We start from the raw sequence: 13,279 nt of genomic DNA on the forward strand, positions 1-13,279 counted from the left end.
TGGCACTTTGATAAGTTTATTGATGACATGGCACTTTGATAACTCTAATGTTACCCAACCAGGAGATCAGATTAGGGAAGAATGCAATTACAGTTACTGGTTCTAAACACATAATATATTTGCTTTGACATTTTAGTGCAGAGATAGGCCAGCTCTGAGTTTCTAGTTACATAAAAATAAACATGAATTGCAGTGCCAGTGTACACGATGTAAAATATAGATAACTCTTTAGGACAGCCTGCATGTACAGATACTTAACAGAAAAATATGAGTTGAACACGTCACCTACTAACAACTGTGCTAGATTTTCATGTTAGAAAGTCAAGGGAATGACTATCTTTGACAAGAGCCTTGTTTCAGGCATTTACAAAGAAAAGAGGGGAAAAGTTGGGTGGGAGCAGATGTAGCAACCCAATTTATCCAATCTGTCTCCATCCTTAGGTGTAACTATGGAAGATGTAACTCTTGAATTGTGTGAGTACATGTGAAAAATAAGAGAAAATGAAGAGAGGCTTTCTTGGGATTGTGTGGTAGACATCAGTCATAATTAAATGTATTCCTATAGTATACTTAGTGAGTACAGCTCCTATAATTAGCACTACTACTCATTCTATTTCTAAATGATTTACATGAAAAAGGATCATGTATGCTGGTGAGTGCATCTATCTACATGAGAGTTATTTGATTAGCTAAACCATCATAACTAAAACAAAAGATACAATCATTTAGCTCACCTGTAGTAAGGAAATACAACTATCTGCCATACCACTTCTACGAATTTTGCTCTAAGCCTCGCATCAGAAATGAATACATTTTTTTCCACCATTTATTTAATCCAGGAGCTCTTTAGATAAGCAATTTCTCTAGCCTCATTCTGGAACTGTTGACCGAAAGGGTCTTGGAGTGCGGCCCAGTAAGCTGTATTTTAAATAGCCTTCTGGGTGAGTTTGGTGTGCACTCAAGTCTGAGACTCACTGTTTTGAGCCAAGGAAAAAGACTCGAGTTCAGAGCTCTCTCATCATCATTCCCTAAAAGAGATTGTATTGTCAAGCTCACATTAAGCCCAGTGCGTAATGTATTGGGGAGAAAGTTGTTGAAATGGTGAATCATTACATCATCTTCGAACTATCCCATAAAGTGGCTGTGGTTGAGATTTTTGGTTAAACCATGTTTGACACTTCATTTTATTTTATTGTAGATATCCAAGGCTCTGGCATTTTATCTAAGAGTGGATGCCCAGGAGATCACTTGAAGGACGTTTTGCCATGGAAATGCATTCAAATACCCATACTAATAAGGCTGAAATTTTTATTGATGTAATAACTTCTGAATACACTTAGCATTAAACAGTAGAAGAAAAACAAGAAGAGATTTATTCAAGGAAGTGAACCTTCACAGAAGCAGATTGTATAGACATACAGAGTAAATGGCAAATGGAAATGCACGCATCATCCACTGTGAACTACCATGACCTCAGTTGATTTTTAAAAATAATTATACAATTATTTTATGGGAATAAAATAAAATATGTGGAGTAATCATAAATGTTTAAGAGTGTGCATCTAACTTTCAGGTTAAATATTTACCTTTCTACTCATAAACTTAGGACAGAACTGAAAAATCTAATGTTTGACAATTTATTATAAAATTGATTCAATTTCAAGGGAAGCTGAAAGCAAAATACATATCTCTATCCACAGAAATAAAGCATATCTAGAATGTTGGGGTGAGGAAATGAATTCTAGAGCCATGCATGGATTTTGATGGAAGCAGACTCTATTCTATTTCTTGAGACTACAGATTTAAAATCAAATAACCTTTCTAAGGCATGAAACATTAAAAAAAAAAGAGAATTGGGTATCATAACATAATTCTGACTCTTTAAAAAAAACAACTTTTCATTGCTTAGCAATAATTTTAAATCTAAATCAGATTGTTTTTAACAGAGTTTATTAAACTTTATTTTGAACTATTTTACATTCACTCAAAATATTTAGTAGCAGTGGGGAATCACTGTCATTATTAACTTTTGAAAAGGCCAACAGTCAGTAAACAAATACATTTCAGATGATCCGATCTGTTAACAGGCATAGCAGTACCATGGGATCTATTTGAACCTTTCTTATGAGTCCTGTAGATATGATTTATTGATTTGTTCTTAGATGCCAGGCCTGATAATATATGGAATTTTCCTTCCTTGCGGCTATTAGAACAATGTCTGGCACTTGGTAACTATTGAGTAAGTATTGGCTAAATGAAATAATGGATGGATGAGTAAATAAATGATGGCAAGTACAATTTTGCATCATCACAAAGCTTTACAATACATTGAGAGGTAAATATTAAGATACTTATCAGCACCCTAGTGCATAATGTCTGATCCCAGATATGTCTGATGACAAATTTCCTGTATCCCCTCCTCTCGAATATGCCAGGCTGCCTCAAACCCTTGTTGACATTCATACTTTCTGTATATGTAATTCAGTCAAACTGGGGCTTAGACCTTCAATATTTTGGAGAGAGTGTAAGGATGACTCATCTATCTTTGCTGTTTGTTTTCTTTGCTTTAGCAGGATAAAGGCTCACTATTGATTCCGACCACACAACTAAATAAACATTTAGAAGTCAGTTCTTTCAAAGTATGAATAAGGTGAAAGAAACCTATTCTGTTGCAACTTTTGGAATGTTTTCCAAGGCCTCTGGAATATACATCTATGATCTAGGAAGACTCAGCAGTGATAGCCAACATGGTATCTACCACTGAAACACATAACATTGAAGATTTTCTATTAATTCTTCCATTACTGCCAGTTTATTTCTGACTTTCCTGAAATATTAATGTCTGTTTCTTGGGACAGTAGTTTTCAACTTGAGAAAGGAAAATATGATCCCTGAATGAGCTTCATATGGCTCATATTCTTCAACTTGAAAGTAAAATCATATGAAATTACTTATGTATGCACATATGAAGGGAAAGACCACAGCTTTCATCAGATTATCAGTGGTTTTCATAACTAAAGGAAACAAAACAAAGTAGGGTGAGAACCAACACCTTAAAGAGGAGTCTTTAAAAATAGCAGTAATGTGTACAAGACAAATCAAGTTATCACAATGATGGAGAAAGGAGAAAATATACGTACTTGAAAAATTATATCAAAATCTACACAATGACCCAATTATTTCAAAATTGTATAACATTAGTCAAATATAATCACAATTCACATTCATTTAAAAGATATTGCCTGGATATTTTTGATAATTTGAGTGGCAATCCAGAATCTAAGATTTTCATTTTACTACCCATTCAAAGTGTTTTTCCATGTCATCTTTTTTCCCCATGAAACAACGCTGGCTAAAATGTATTAGGTGGCTATTCAGGGTGTGCAGCTCAGAAGTAGGACCTACAGAAAATACAGCGGAAAGAGGTAGATAAGATCTAATGTCTCACTTAAACACTAAGTGAAGTCCTCAGGCATCTGTGTGGACATTTGAGACTTGTGCCTTCATAAACTCATTGTAGAACTTTGAATATTTCTCTTCAGTGTCAGTTTTGTCACGCCTTTTACCTTTATTGTCACTAAATTCAATAAAACAACACAAAGTAAGGGTTCCTGAAGAATAAGTCTATTCAAAGTTTGGATTTTCCAGTGTCTTCCACTTCTTCTGATCTTTTGCTGGACCCTACTTTGTGGAATTATCTCCTGATAATCTTAAGATTATAAATATCACCTCCCAAATTGAGAATGTGTCCTACTGTTAATCCTCCCAGAGCAAGATTTTTCCAACTGGTTCTCATCTACCATTAATTCTATAATTCTCGCTGAGGGAAAGTTTGAAGATTTTATCTTTTGAATGCCAAATGTCCTATAGCTCTTTTGGAGATTAATGTATATTTATAAATGCAGGGGAAATTTGTAGTAAAACCAAACAGATACTATTTAATTTTGTCTAGTTCAGTGCTTTCCAACCTTATTAGGTAAATCGTACACACACGTACATACACACACACCAAGCCGCACCACATATTGGCACAAGTGTTTCTCAGAAATTCACTTTGAGAAATGTTATCCTCTAACACTTCACCTGAATCTTAAAGGCCTGGAAGTTTTTCTCAACCTCTACATGAAGGTGTTGTGTCTACACAGCTTAATGGTGAGTAGCGCTGTTCCCATCAGTTTCTTGCCTTTTCAAGAATATGTCATCTCCTCTGGTATCAGATTGCATATTAAATATATGTCACAAGCACAAAGCTTGGGCATAAAACCTCTTACTGTCTAGAGCCAATTTGACATTCTTTAAACAGTAGACTCATCATCATGGCTTCTATGAGCAACTGGAAACAAGCATACCCAGGTGCACACACCTGTCTTGTAGTCTAAATTCTTACTCAGTGTTCTGTAGGTTGAAAATAAAACAATGAGAGTACACCAGGCTATAATAGCTTAAGGATTTTCAATAATCTTTTATAGCATTTTCTCTGTGGATCATCAATGGCAATTAAATTAGGGGCCAGAATAAAACATATGGAATTTGCAATCACACAGGAGGCTCAGCCAATACATACAGAGACTTCAAGCAAGACATCTCAAAAGATTTAGATGGCCTAAATTTAAATTTAGATTTAGATTTACGATGATTCTAAAGAATTTGGAAAAAAGAAATAACACACAAATTGATATGGGGGAAAATGAAGGATGAGACCTTTCTTCGCCCTTGACATGAGGGCCTATAAGTCCTTCTCAACCTCTTGTAAATTATCAGAGGAAGAGTTTTTTTAATATAGCTCAGTAGATTGCCATTTATTATATTGATCCATTTAGGAATCATTTATAGTGTATTGGTCCAAACCAACTCATAAGGATAAAACACAACAAATCTAATACTAAATAATAAAGTGTATTTTGCTCTATAGACTATGAAATTGGTCAAAATATATACTATTAATAATGACAAGTATTTATTTAGCATGTCGATACAAGGGCTGTCCGGAAAGTATCCAGCCATTAATATAACGAGAACATATAACATGGCCAAATACTTCCCAGACAGCCCTCATATATCTATGTCTATATAACAATATCTATCTAAGTTATTTCTAAAATATGAGGGTTTAAACTAGCAAGGGTTAGGACTCAAGGTCACAAAACTAGTAAATGGGAAAGATGTGACTCACATTTAGGTTTCTTCCAGCCCCGAACCCTTCAATTACATTTTATCACTTAAGCTTTGTTTTTCTGTCAAAATTGTGCTCTGAAAGTCATGCTTCTGTTAATGACTGTCTTGAAATGTGTTTTGCTACATATGGTTTCTTCAAATATTGTTTTACGCATTCCATTAATTTACCATCACCTTACTCCACCCAAGATAAAGTGAAAAGAATGTTTTATGCATTTCGTTGAGACCATCAATTTCATCTGCTTTAAAATCAATCCTGTCTCCCTCTTGTGTATGCAGATAGATCATGAAAGATGCCTGCCGGCAGGAAAGTTAAAATTAAATCTCCTATATTTATTGTTTCACGAGTGTTATAAAATCCTGTAATTTCATTTTATTGTTTCACATTTATTAGAAGACTCACAGAAACTAGGAAAAAAAATATAAATAAAGTAACAAACCCACTCATTGCTCATGTTTATCAAAGGATAATTAGTTTTAGTTTCTTTTTTAGAAGGCTTTATTTCTTTTCATTAAAGGTTTCATAGAATGCTTGAGTAAAGTATGTCATTGGTGACAGGAGTTGATTTTTTTTTCTTTTGAAAAAATGCTCACTCTTGATCAGACTCTTATTCTCATGACTATTTTTCTAAGAATTGTGTCACATAGGCAATGCAATTTCAAAATTCTACTTTCTTGGGAAATACTGTGAGATCCTAGGAAGTGCAGGGACTTTGACACCTCCAAATGCTGACTTTGAAACCCATCTTTGCAGATTTTCACGGTCTCAGGTTAAGACTTGTACACTTTTACAGTCTCAGCTTTTATATCTGTAAAATGTGGTTGCCAACACCAAACTCCCAGAGCCAGGATGTTGATTGTATGTTAGATGTCTGTATATATTATTTCACTTATGTCAGCAAGCAACTTTCTCAAGTCTTCTCTCTGTCTTCACTGCTACCACCTTAGAATAGGCTACCACTATCTATTGCAGTTACAACCTCTTAAATGCTCTTTTTGCTTAAGTGTGTGTGTATGTATGTGCATGAGTATATTTTATTCAAACATGAATCTTTTTGTGTCCACTTTCAGTTTTGCTCATAACATGCTAGCTACAGATATCTTTAATTCTTCAAACAAACCAAGCCCATTCTTCCTTCAGGGTCTTTGTACATGCTTATGCTGTTGGCTAGAAGTTTCCTTTCATGCCTAGCTCTTTCTAATTTTTCCAGTTTCAGCTTAAATGACACTCACGTAAAAAGTAACTATCTCTGACAACACTATTTAAAGTAGATCATTGTGTTTTTCTTTGTTCCCCTCAGTCTAGTTGCTTTAATGTTTATTTCAACCCAGTTTTCAAAATTTTAAACTATATTATTTATTCATTCTAATCTTTTTTATAAAATCTCTCTTCCTCATTAATTTCCATCAGAACAAATACTTTTTTGCCCTTTCCCATTTTTGCCCAGATTGTATTACAAGGATTAGCATCTTGTAGATGCATAAAAATATTGTTCAACAAATAAATGAACAATTTTTCATCTGAAAAGGTTAGCATGTATGCTCTGTGTCTGTGAGTGAAACAAGTGTTTCCATGGTAATAACTAAGGAATTAATTTTTGAAGTCGTTGTCATTGCTGAATGAAATGAATTAGAAACATGATTCTAAAATTTTGTGAATATCCATTATATACCAAGCAATGGCTAAATGCATACTATCCAGAAGTATGGAGAACTACCTGTTTCTTTCTTAATTGTGATATGTCCATAACAAACAAACTTTATATTGCTACAGTGTTGGGCAGAAATAAGAAGATGAGATTAAAGGAGGTAAGTCAATATTTTGTGTGTGTTCTTTTTTTTAAAATTAGTCATAATTGCTTGACACCAAACAACTCTCAGCTTGTATAGATAGTGAGGATGCTCAAATTATACTCATCTAGATTTATTTATAGTAACAGGGAAAGTTCTTTCCTAAAAGAGAAAAGAGCTAAAACTGTCTGCCACCTAAATTTCAAACAATGAAATATTCTCTGAGACTAAACAAGAGACCTTGACTCATACCTAGAAAAATAATAAATATTCAGTTCCATCCCTGCAATGATGGACCATCTGGAACAAGTTACCCTAAATCTGTATATGGCAAGCAAGAGGTTAGCATCTAGAATAAAATCCTATGAAGGTCCTACTAAGAAGACAAAATACAGAACAGAGTTATGGAAGACACTGTGGCCAACACTGGTCACTGAAGCTGTATATTTTTCCTGCATGTTTGGTTCTGAGTGTTGGGTTGTCAAGCACATTGAAGAATGATGCTGGTTTCTCCACATTTATTACCTGTCCCTCCACCTGTTCAGCCAGATTACCAATCTATTCAGGAAGAATCTGGTTTATCCCCGGCTGACTCCTTTTCAGTACTTGATAGATGTTTTCTGTCTCTGGTGACACTTGTCCTACAATTGAGAGGTCTTTTCATTGAGATAGCTCCATTTTCCCTCCATCCCTTCAGCATCCTTTCTATCCAAAAGATTGACAGCATTTTCTTGCAATTCTATCATTTCTAATTTTAAATATGTGTTTCCCAAAAGGAAACTTCTATGAAGGTAAAAGGCCGATTTTTAGGGTGTTATATGCTCCTTATATGCTCCTTAATTGCCAGTGCCTCCCCAAGTCCTGGAACACAGATGGTGCTCAAAGATTATTTACTGACTGACAAAAATCTATCACCCTATCAGACACATGAACTGTCACACATATATTTTGCTTTCTAATTTTGTAGAGAATTTTGCTTTCTAATTTTGTAGAGAACACACACTCTCATTTTTGCCCTAGACATTAGAAAGGAGTAAGTGAAGAGTATCCTTTTTATGTATCCTGCTAAACTAAGAAAAAAGACTAAGCTGTAGATGACCATATCATGCCATCATTGGGTTAGAGTCTAAAGATGTATATCATCTCGTATCTTCTGACTTAAAACAAATTGCCTATCACTGTCTGATTTTAAAATGTATGTGTGTGTGTATGTAACTAGCAATCAGAAAATATTGCATTAACATTTAATTATGTAACATTTACAATCATTTAAAAGGATTCTAATCAGAAGGGATTCAGATTGATTTTGTATTATGGACTATAAGCTGCTATTTCCTGTGATGGTGATAGTTACACTTTTGAGGAAACAAATCCAAGGGAATGTCACCTTTAACTTCAGAATCATGAGAAGGTGGTAAGAACAGATATGATTTCCAATTCTACTTTCAAAGTCAATCTATATCTTTTTCTAGCACAGATGTATCATGAACTGGAGATGAATGCCTAGACAAGAGGAAACTGACCTCCCTCTTTTTCATTGTTTTTTAAATCCTGACTGTGTTTAGATGAGTCCAATTCAGTGCAAAAGAATAAAGCATAATAGAATTCCCTATGTTCATGTTGATATTAATTTTCATTTGGTGAGGTGTTTTAAAAATCTCTTTACAAAGGCCCTCTAAGTCCAGACAGTTTTACACAGACTAGATTTTTTAATGGTTTGCCCTTGATCATTGCTAATAATCTCTCTCTGGCTGCACCATCTCTCAGGAAGCTGATCCATACCTTCCAGTTTAGCCTTAAATCTATACTTTCCAGATAAATAAGACCTTTGAATGTCACCAGCAAGGTTTTTTTTTTCCCTCTGATGCTGTTGCAAAGCCAATGTTAATTACAGAAAAATATTGAGATGACTATGAATTTAGTGCTAATTCAGTTTTTGACATTTATTTTTTATGAGCATGTGATCATCTGATAATGGATATTCTAATTCCAAAGTAAGTCAGCCATTTCTGTGGTATTATGAGAGATAATTGAAAGTGTGTCTCTTTTGAACTTCTGCAAGTGAAATGCTGGTATGGAAAACAAATATAAATAGTGAAAAATATTAAATTTGACAATTAGATACTTGAGCATTAAAAGTGACCTAGAAGTGATGCAAGGAATGAAACATGAATTCTGATGAGCCCAAAGGATTCAAAGAATTCAGGAGCATTGTTTGGACAACTGCAAGTGCATTAGTCAGCCATAAGTCCAAAAACATTCTAAACAGTGAAAGATCTAATCCTTTTATGTAACTAATGGACTCTAATAAATATGCCTAAACTGATTCATTAGGAAATCAGATGGTGCAGGACACACACACACACACACACACACACACACACACCCAATACAAGCATTTCTTTACAGAATGAGTCATACATTGTGATTTGCACAAGTCATAAAACAAAGAATCAACTTTTTTATTTTGATTTTTCATAGGAAATGTGAGGAAACAATGCATTTTTTTTCTGAAGATAAGAGCTGCTAAGAAATCATTAAAACCTTGGAAACAAACAGTCAAAATCCACAGAGTAAACCTACAGATTCCTAGAGATTCAAGAAGCATGCTTGTCAATATCACAAGTGAAGCCAATGTTGAGTTTTTGAAATATCAATGTCATTGACTCCCTGAACTTATGGGATGAGTTCCGCATGAGTGGTGGAGCTGTATTTAAATGTTAAAATGTTTTACAGATTATGTGTGATTTAAAAAGTCTAGCTTATAAGTCTGTGATTGGCTACACTAGCTCAGCAATTATCTGGTCCACACAACTACCATATCCTTAAAACTGACCTGCCATATTCTGATCAAACTGTCTCTGCCAACTCAGTCCACCAACTTACTTGAATGATATTCACTGATATATTTGTATACAAACACACATACACACACAGACATGCATATAGTACACCCCCTTCCCAAAGGATCACAAATGAAGATGCTCAAAAGATATAACTGCTAGAGGGCATTTCCACATGATGAAATTAAGAAACTTTTAAGCTAATGTTAGAATACTGTAAAAATAAATGTATCACTGCTATAGCTGAATGTTTTGATGAGAACACAATGTCTAGATGTTTTATTATTAGAATTTGAATGTGTGTGTGTTATTTTGGTAGATGGAAACAATGTTAATCCTCAGATATGTGAGAATAGTCTATGGGGAAATGCTCACTTGGTTTTGAGAGGGTAACACATTGATCTTTTGTAATAAATAAAAGCATAGAACTACAGTGCTGTTCCTTTCTTTAGGGGGAAAAAATCTGACTCTTGTCAGGTAAGCTGCTTGGCAAATAGTAAGTTTAATTCCTAACACCCACATGAGACACAAGAATAGTTGGATTAACAACTCCAGTGTCATACTGTCAGCTGCTGTTTATTTAAATTAAAATGTCACCATCCAGAAATAAATTAGGAAGTTGAAAAATGATAAATTTCTTAAACATACAGTACTTTGGTACCTTGTTAAAATAAGTCTATTACATTTGTGTTTTTGTAGAACTTTACATAGGCTATTTCCATTTTGACATTCAGAGTATAGCAGTTTTAGTTTTTGTTCTTCTTGCTTATTTAACTTTCTTCCTCCTTTTTCCCCCTCCCTTTTCCCTCCTTCCCTCCCTCCCTGCCTCTGCTTCTCTCTCACTCTCCTCTCCCTCCTTCTCTCTCTTTCTCTTTTTCTGTCTGTCTTCATTGCCCTTATCATGCTATATGAGGCACATAAAAAAAATTCTACTAATACACGTTTCAAACATGTAGTTCATCTTATGCTTAGCTAAATATATCTACATTTTTACAGATTTCAATATTCATATCCCACAACTTTCTATAAATCATTGATTTAATTGGGTTCCATCATTATTTGTTATCATATGTTTGATATGAAACAAGTATCACCTTTTTGTGAACTTTCACCTTGCTTCTTGTTATTCGAAGGTTAAAATTCCGGCCCCATTACTCTAAGACATCCCCTACTATCATCCACATCCTGAGATATTTTAAGACAGTAATTTGGCGCTGGGTTCATGGCACAGCAGGTTGTTCCACTTTTGGAGCCAATTTGGTCATAAGCAGGAAGAGAAATAACATATGAGGAAGAAAGAATATTCCCTCTCTGTTCCCATTTGGATGTGTTTCTTGCCTGAGATTTTGCAGGTCATAAATGATGCAAATGCACACTATAATGCAGGTTAATCAAATATGAGACAGTGGTATACAAACATATTCAGCATTAACAACATGGAGATATTTACTTGGCCGGGTTTTCCATTTTCACATAAAAATGCCTCATATTCGGATGCGAATTCAGGGGCGTTGTCATTGACATCCAGCACTTTAATAGCAACAGGTACTCGTGATATCTGACTGTGGTTCCCTATGGGAAGGAAAAAATAACATCAGCATCGAGGGCATTTCATTGTAACGTGCAACTCAACTTTCTCTTTGGAAGCATGTGTGTCTGTTTTCACTTCCCTTAATTAGGATGTTTTCAACATGGTGATTATAGATAGAGTCTGACCACTCAATAAGGAAAATAGCAAGTGCTTGACTGCTTAAATAAAAAAAAAAAAAGCATAAATGATTATTCCAAACACAATTTGCTGGAGCTTAGCTTGATAAAAACCATATCTGAATAAACTAAAAGAGGTTTTCTTGATGAGCAAGCTTTATTTTATAGATAAAATTCATTATTTCAAAGACAAAATGTTGTATGCAACAAAGATCGATTTCTTTGTTTATCTTGGGTAGAACACAACCCATTTTAAGCTATTACTTGTTTGGTTATATAGATAGTAGAAACAAAACATCAGAAACCCAGCAAAAGGCCAAAACCAAATCATTTGTTGAGAAGGGGTCCTTAACAATGATGAAAGAGATAAGATTAAAGATGAGTAATCATATTTTTTATAAATTTTATTTTTACATTTGAAATTGACCTTGGGATACTTTTGGATAAGATGATCCCAAGTCATTTTAATATTATCATTTTCATAAGGATTTTCATCAATGTAAATAGATAATAATCTTCTAATCTTTCCAGGTCAATTCCAGTAGCAGAGAATTCAATATGTAATCCTTAATCCTTAAATCTTTAAATATAAAAAATTACACATACACACGCACACACAGTTCGGGCCCATTAATACACTGTTGAATTGGGCCATGTTATGATTTTTCACTTGCAATACAGTTGATTTTGACTGCATCATGTAATAATCTTTTGATCTGTTGTAAATTATACAAAATGCATTGGAGATGGCCAATTATTTATTTGTGCTTCTGTGGCACTGAATATTTATAAGCAAGCCAAGAGGAGAAAAATGTTTGGCTTTTGAATATGAACAAACAGACTTGCATTTGATATATCAAACTCCTGTTTTTGACAATTGATTACATTCAAACCCTTAAAACCTTCCAATACGATTTTTTGTTGTTGTTTCTTACATATAAAAGTACTCTTAAAGCACACACCAAACACTCATAGATGTGTTATAAATTTAGAGCTGGTTAGTCCTGCTGGCTATGTTATAAGATTTGAATTTAGTTAACTGCCAAGGCTACTCTCCAAAATTCTCTCTCTCTATTTATTTATTTTTTGGGGGGATTGAGTCTCACTCTGTCACCTGGACTAGAATGCCATGGCATCAGCCTAGCTCACAGCAACCTCAAACTCCTGGGCTCAAGCAATCCTTCTGCCTCATCCTCCTAAGTATCTAGGACCACTACCTACTCAGCTAATTTATTTTTCCTATTTTTAGTTGCCTGGCTAATTTTTTCTATTTTTAGTAGAGATGGGGTCTGGCTCTTTATAAGGCTGGTCTCAAACTCCTGACCTCAAGCTATCCTCCCGCCGTGGCATCCCAGAGTGCTAGGATTATAGATGTGAGCCACCGAGACCTGCCAACTCTCCAATAGTTTAATATGGCTAACTACAAATGGCTGCATTCTATCTGTGGAATTCCTAGCACTTCCATAACTGAACATAACCTCACTTCCCCCAAATCAAGGTGAAGCCCTCAAATATCTTGCCTGACATACATATTTTTCTTTACTATTTTTATATCTAATGAATTGATTTATTCTTTATTCAGAGAGGAAGCATGCACCTCACTAGTTTTGACGGAAGGGAAAGTGTAAAGTATCACGCATTACTCTAAGATAAGGAGCTTACATTTTATGCTTTATCTACTCAACAAAACTCTACAATAGTTGTATTTCAAATAAGGTATGATTATCTCCTTAGAGAGTTACAAATCTTTTCTAGTCTGACTA

At 34.5% G+C, this 13,279-nt stretch overlaps 1 protein-coding gene across 2 annotated transcripts in view; it reads right to left on the reverse strand.

The window, feature by feature from the left end:
* Positions 1-13,279, reverse strand: part of CDH8 (cadherin 8) — a 359,018-nt gene that overhangs the window by 79,634 nt on the left and 266,105 nt on the right. For both annotated transcript variants that reach the window (XM_012781565.2, XM_012781533.2), the window contains exon 9: positions 11,260-11,381. In XM_012781565.2, the coding sequence (XP_012637019.1) occupies positions 11,260-11,381 (122 nt within the window). The remainder of the gene's footprint in view (positions 1-11,259; positions 11,382-13,279) is intronic.

Source organism: Microcebus murinus, chromosome 20, assembly GCF_040939455.1.
Source record: "Microcebus murinus isolate Inina chromosome 20, M.murinus_Inina_mat1.0, whole genome shotgun sequence".
Lineage (NCBI taxonomy): Eukaryota > Metazoa > Chordata > Mammalia > Primates > Cheirogaleidae > Microcebus > Microcebus murinus.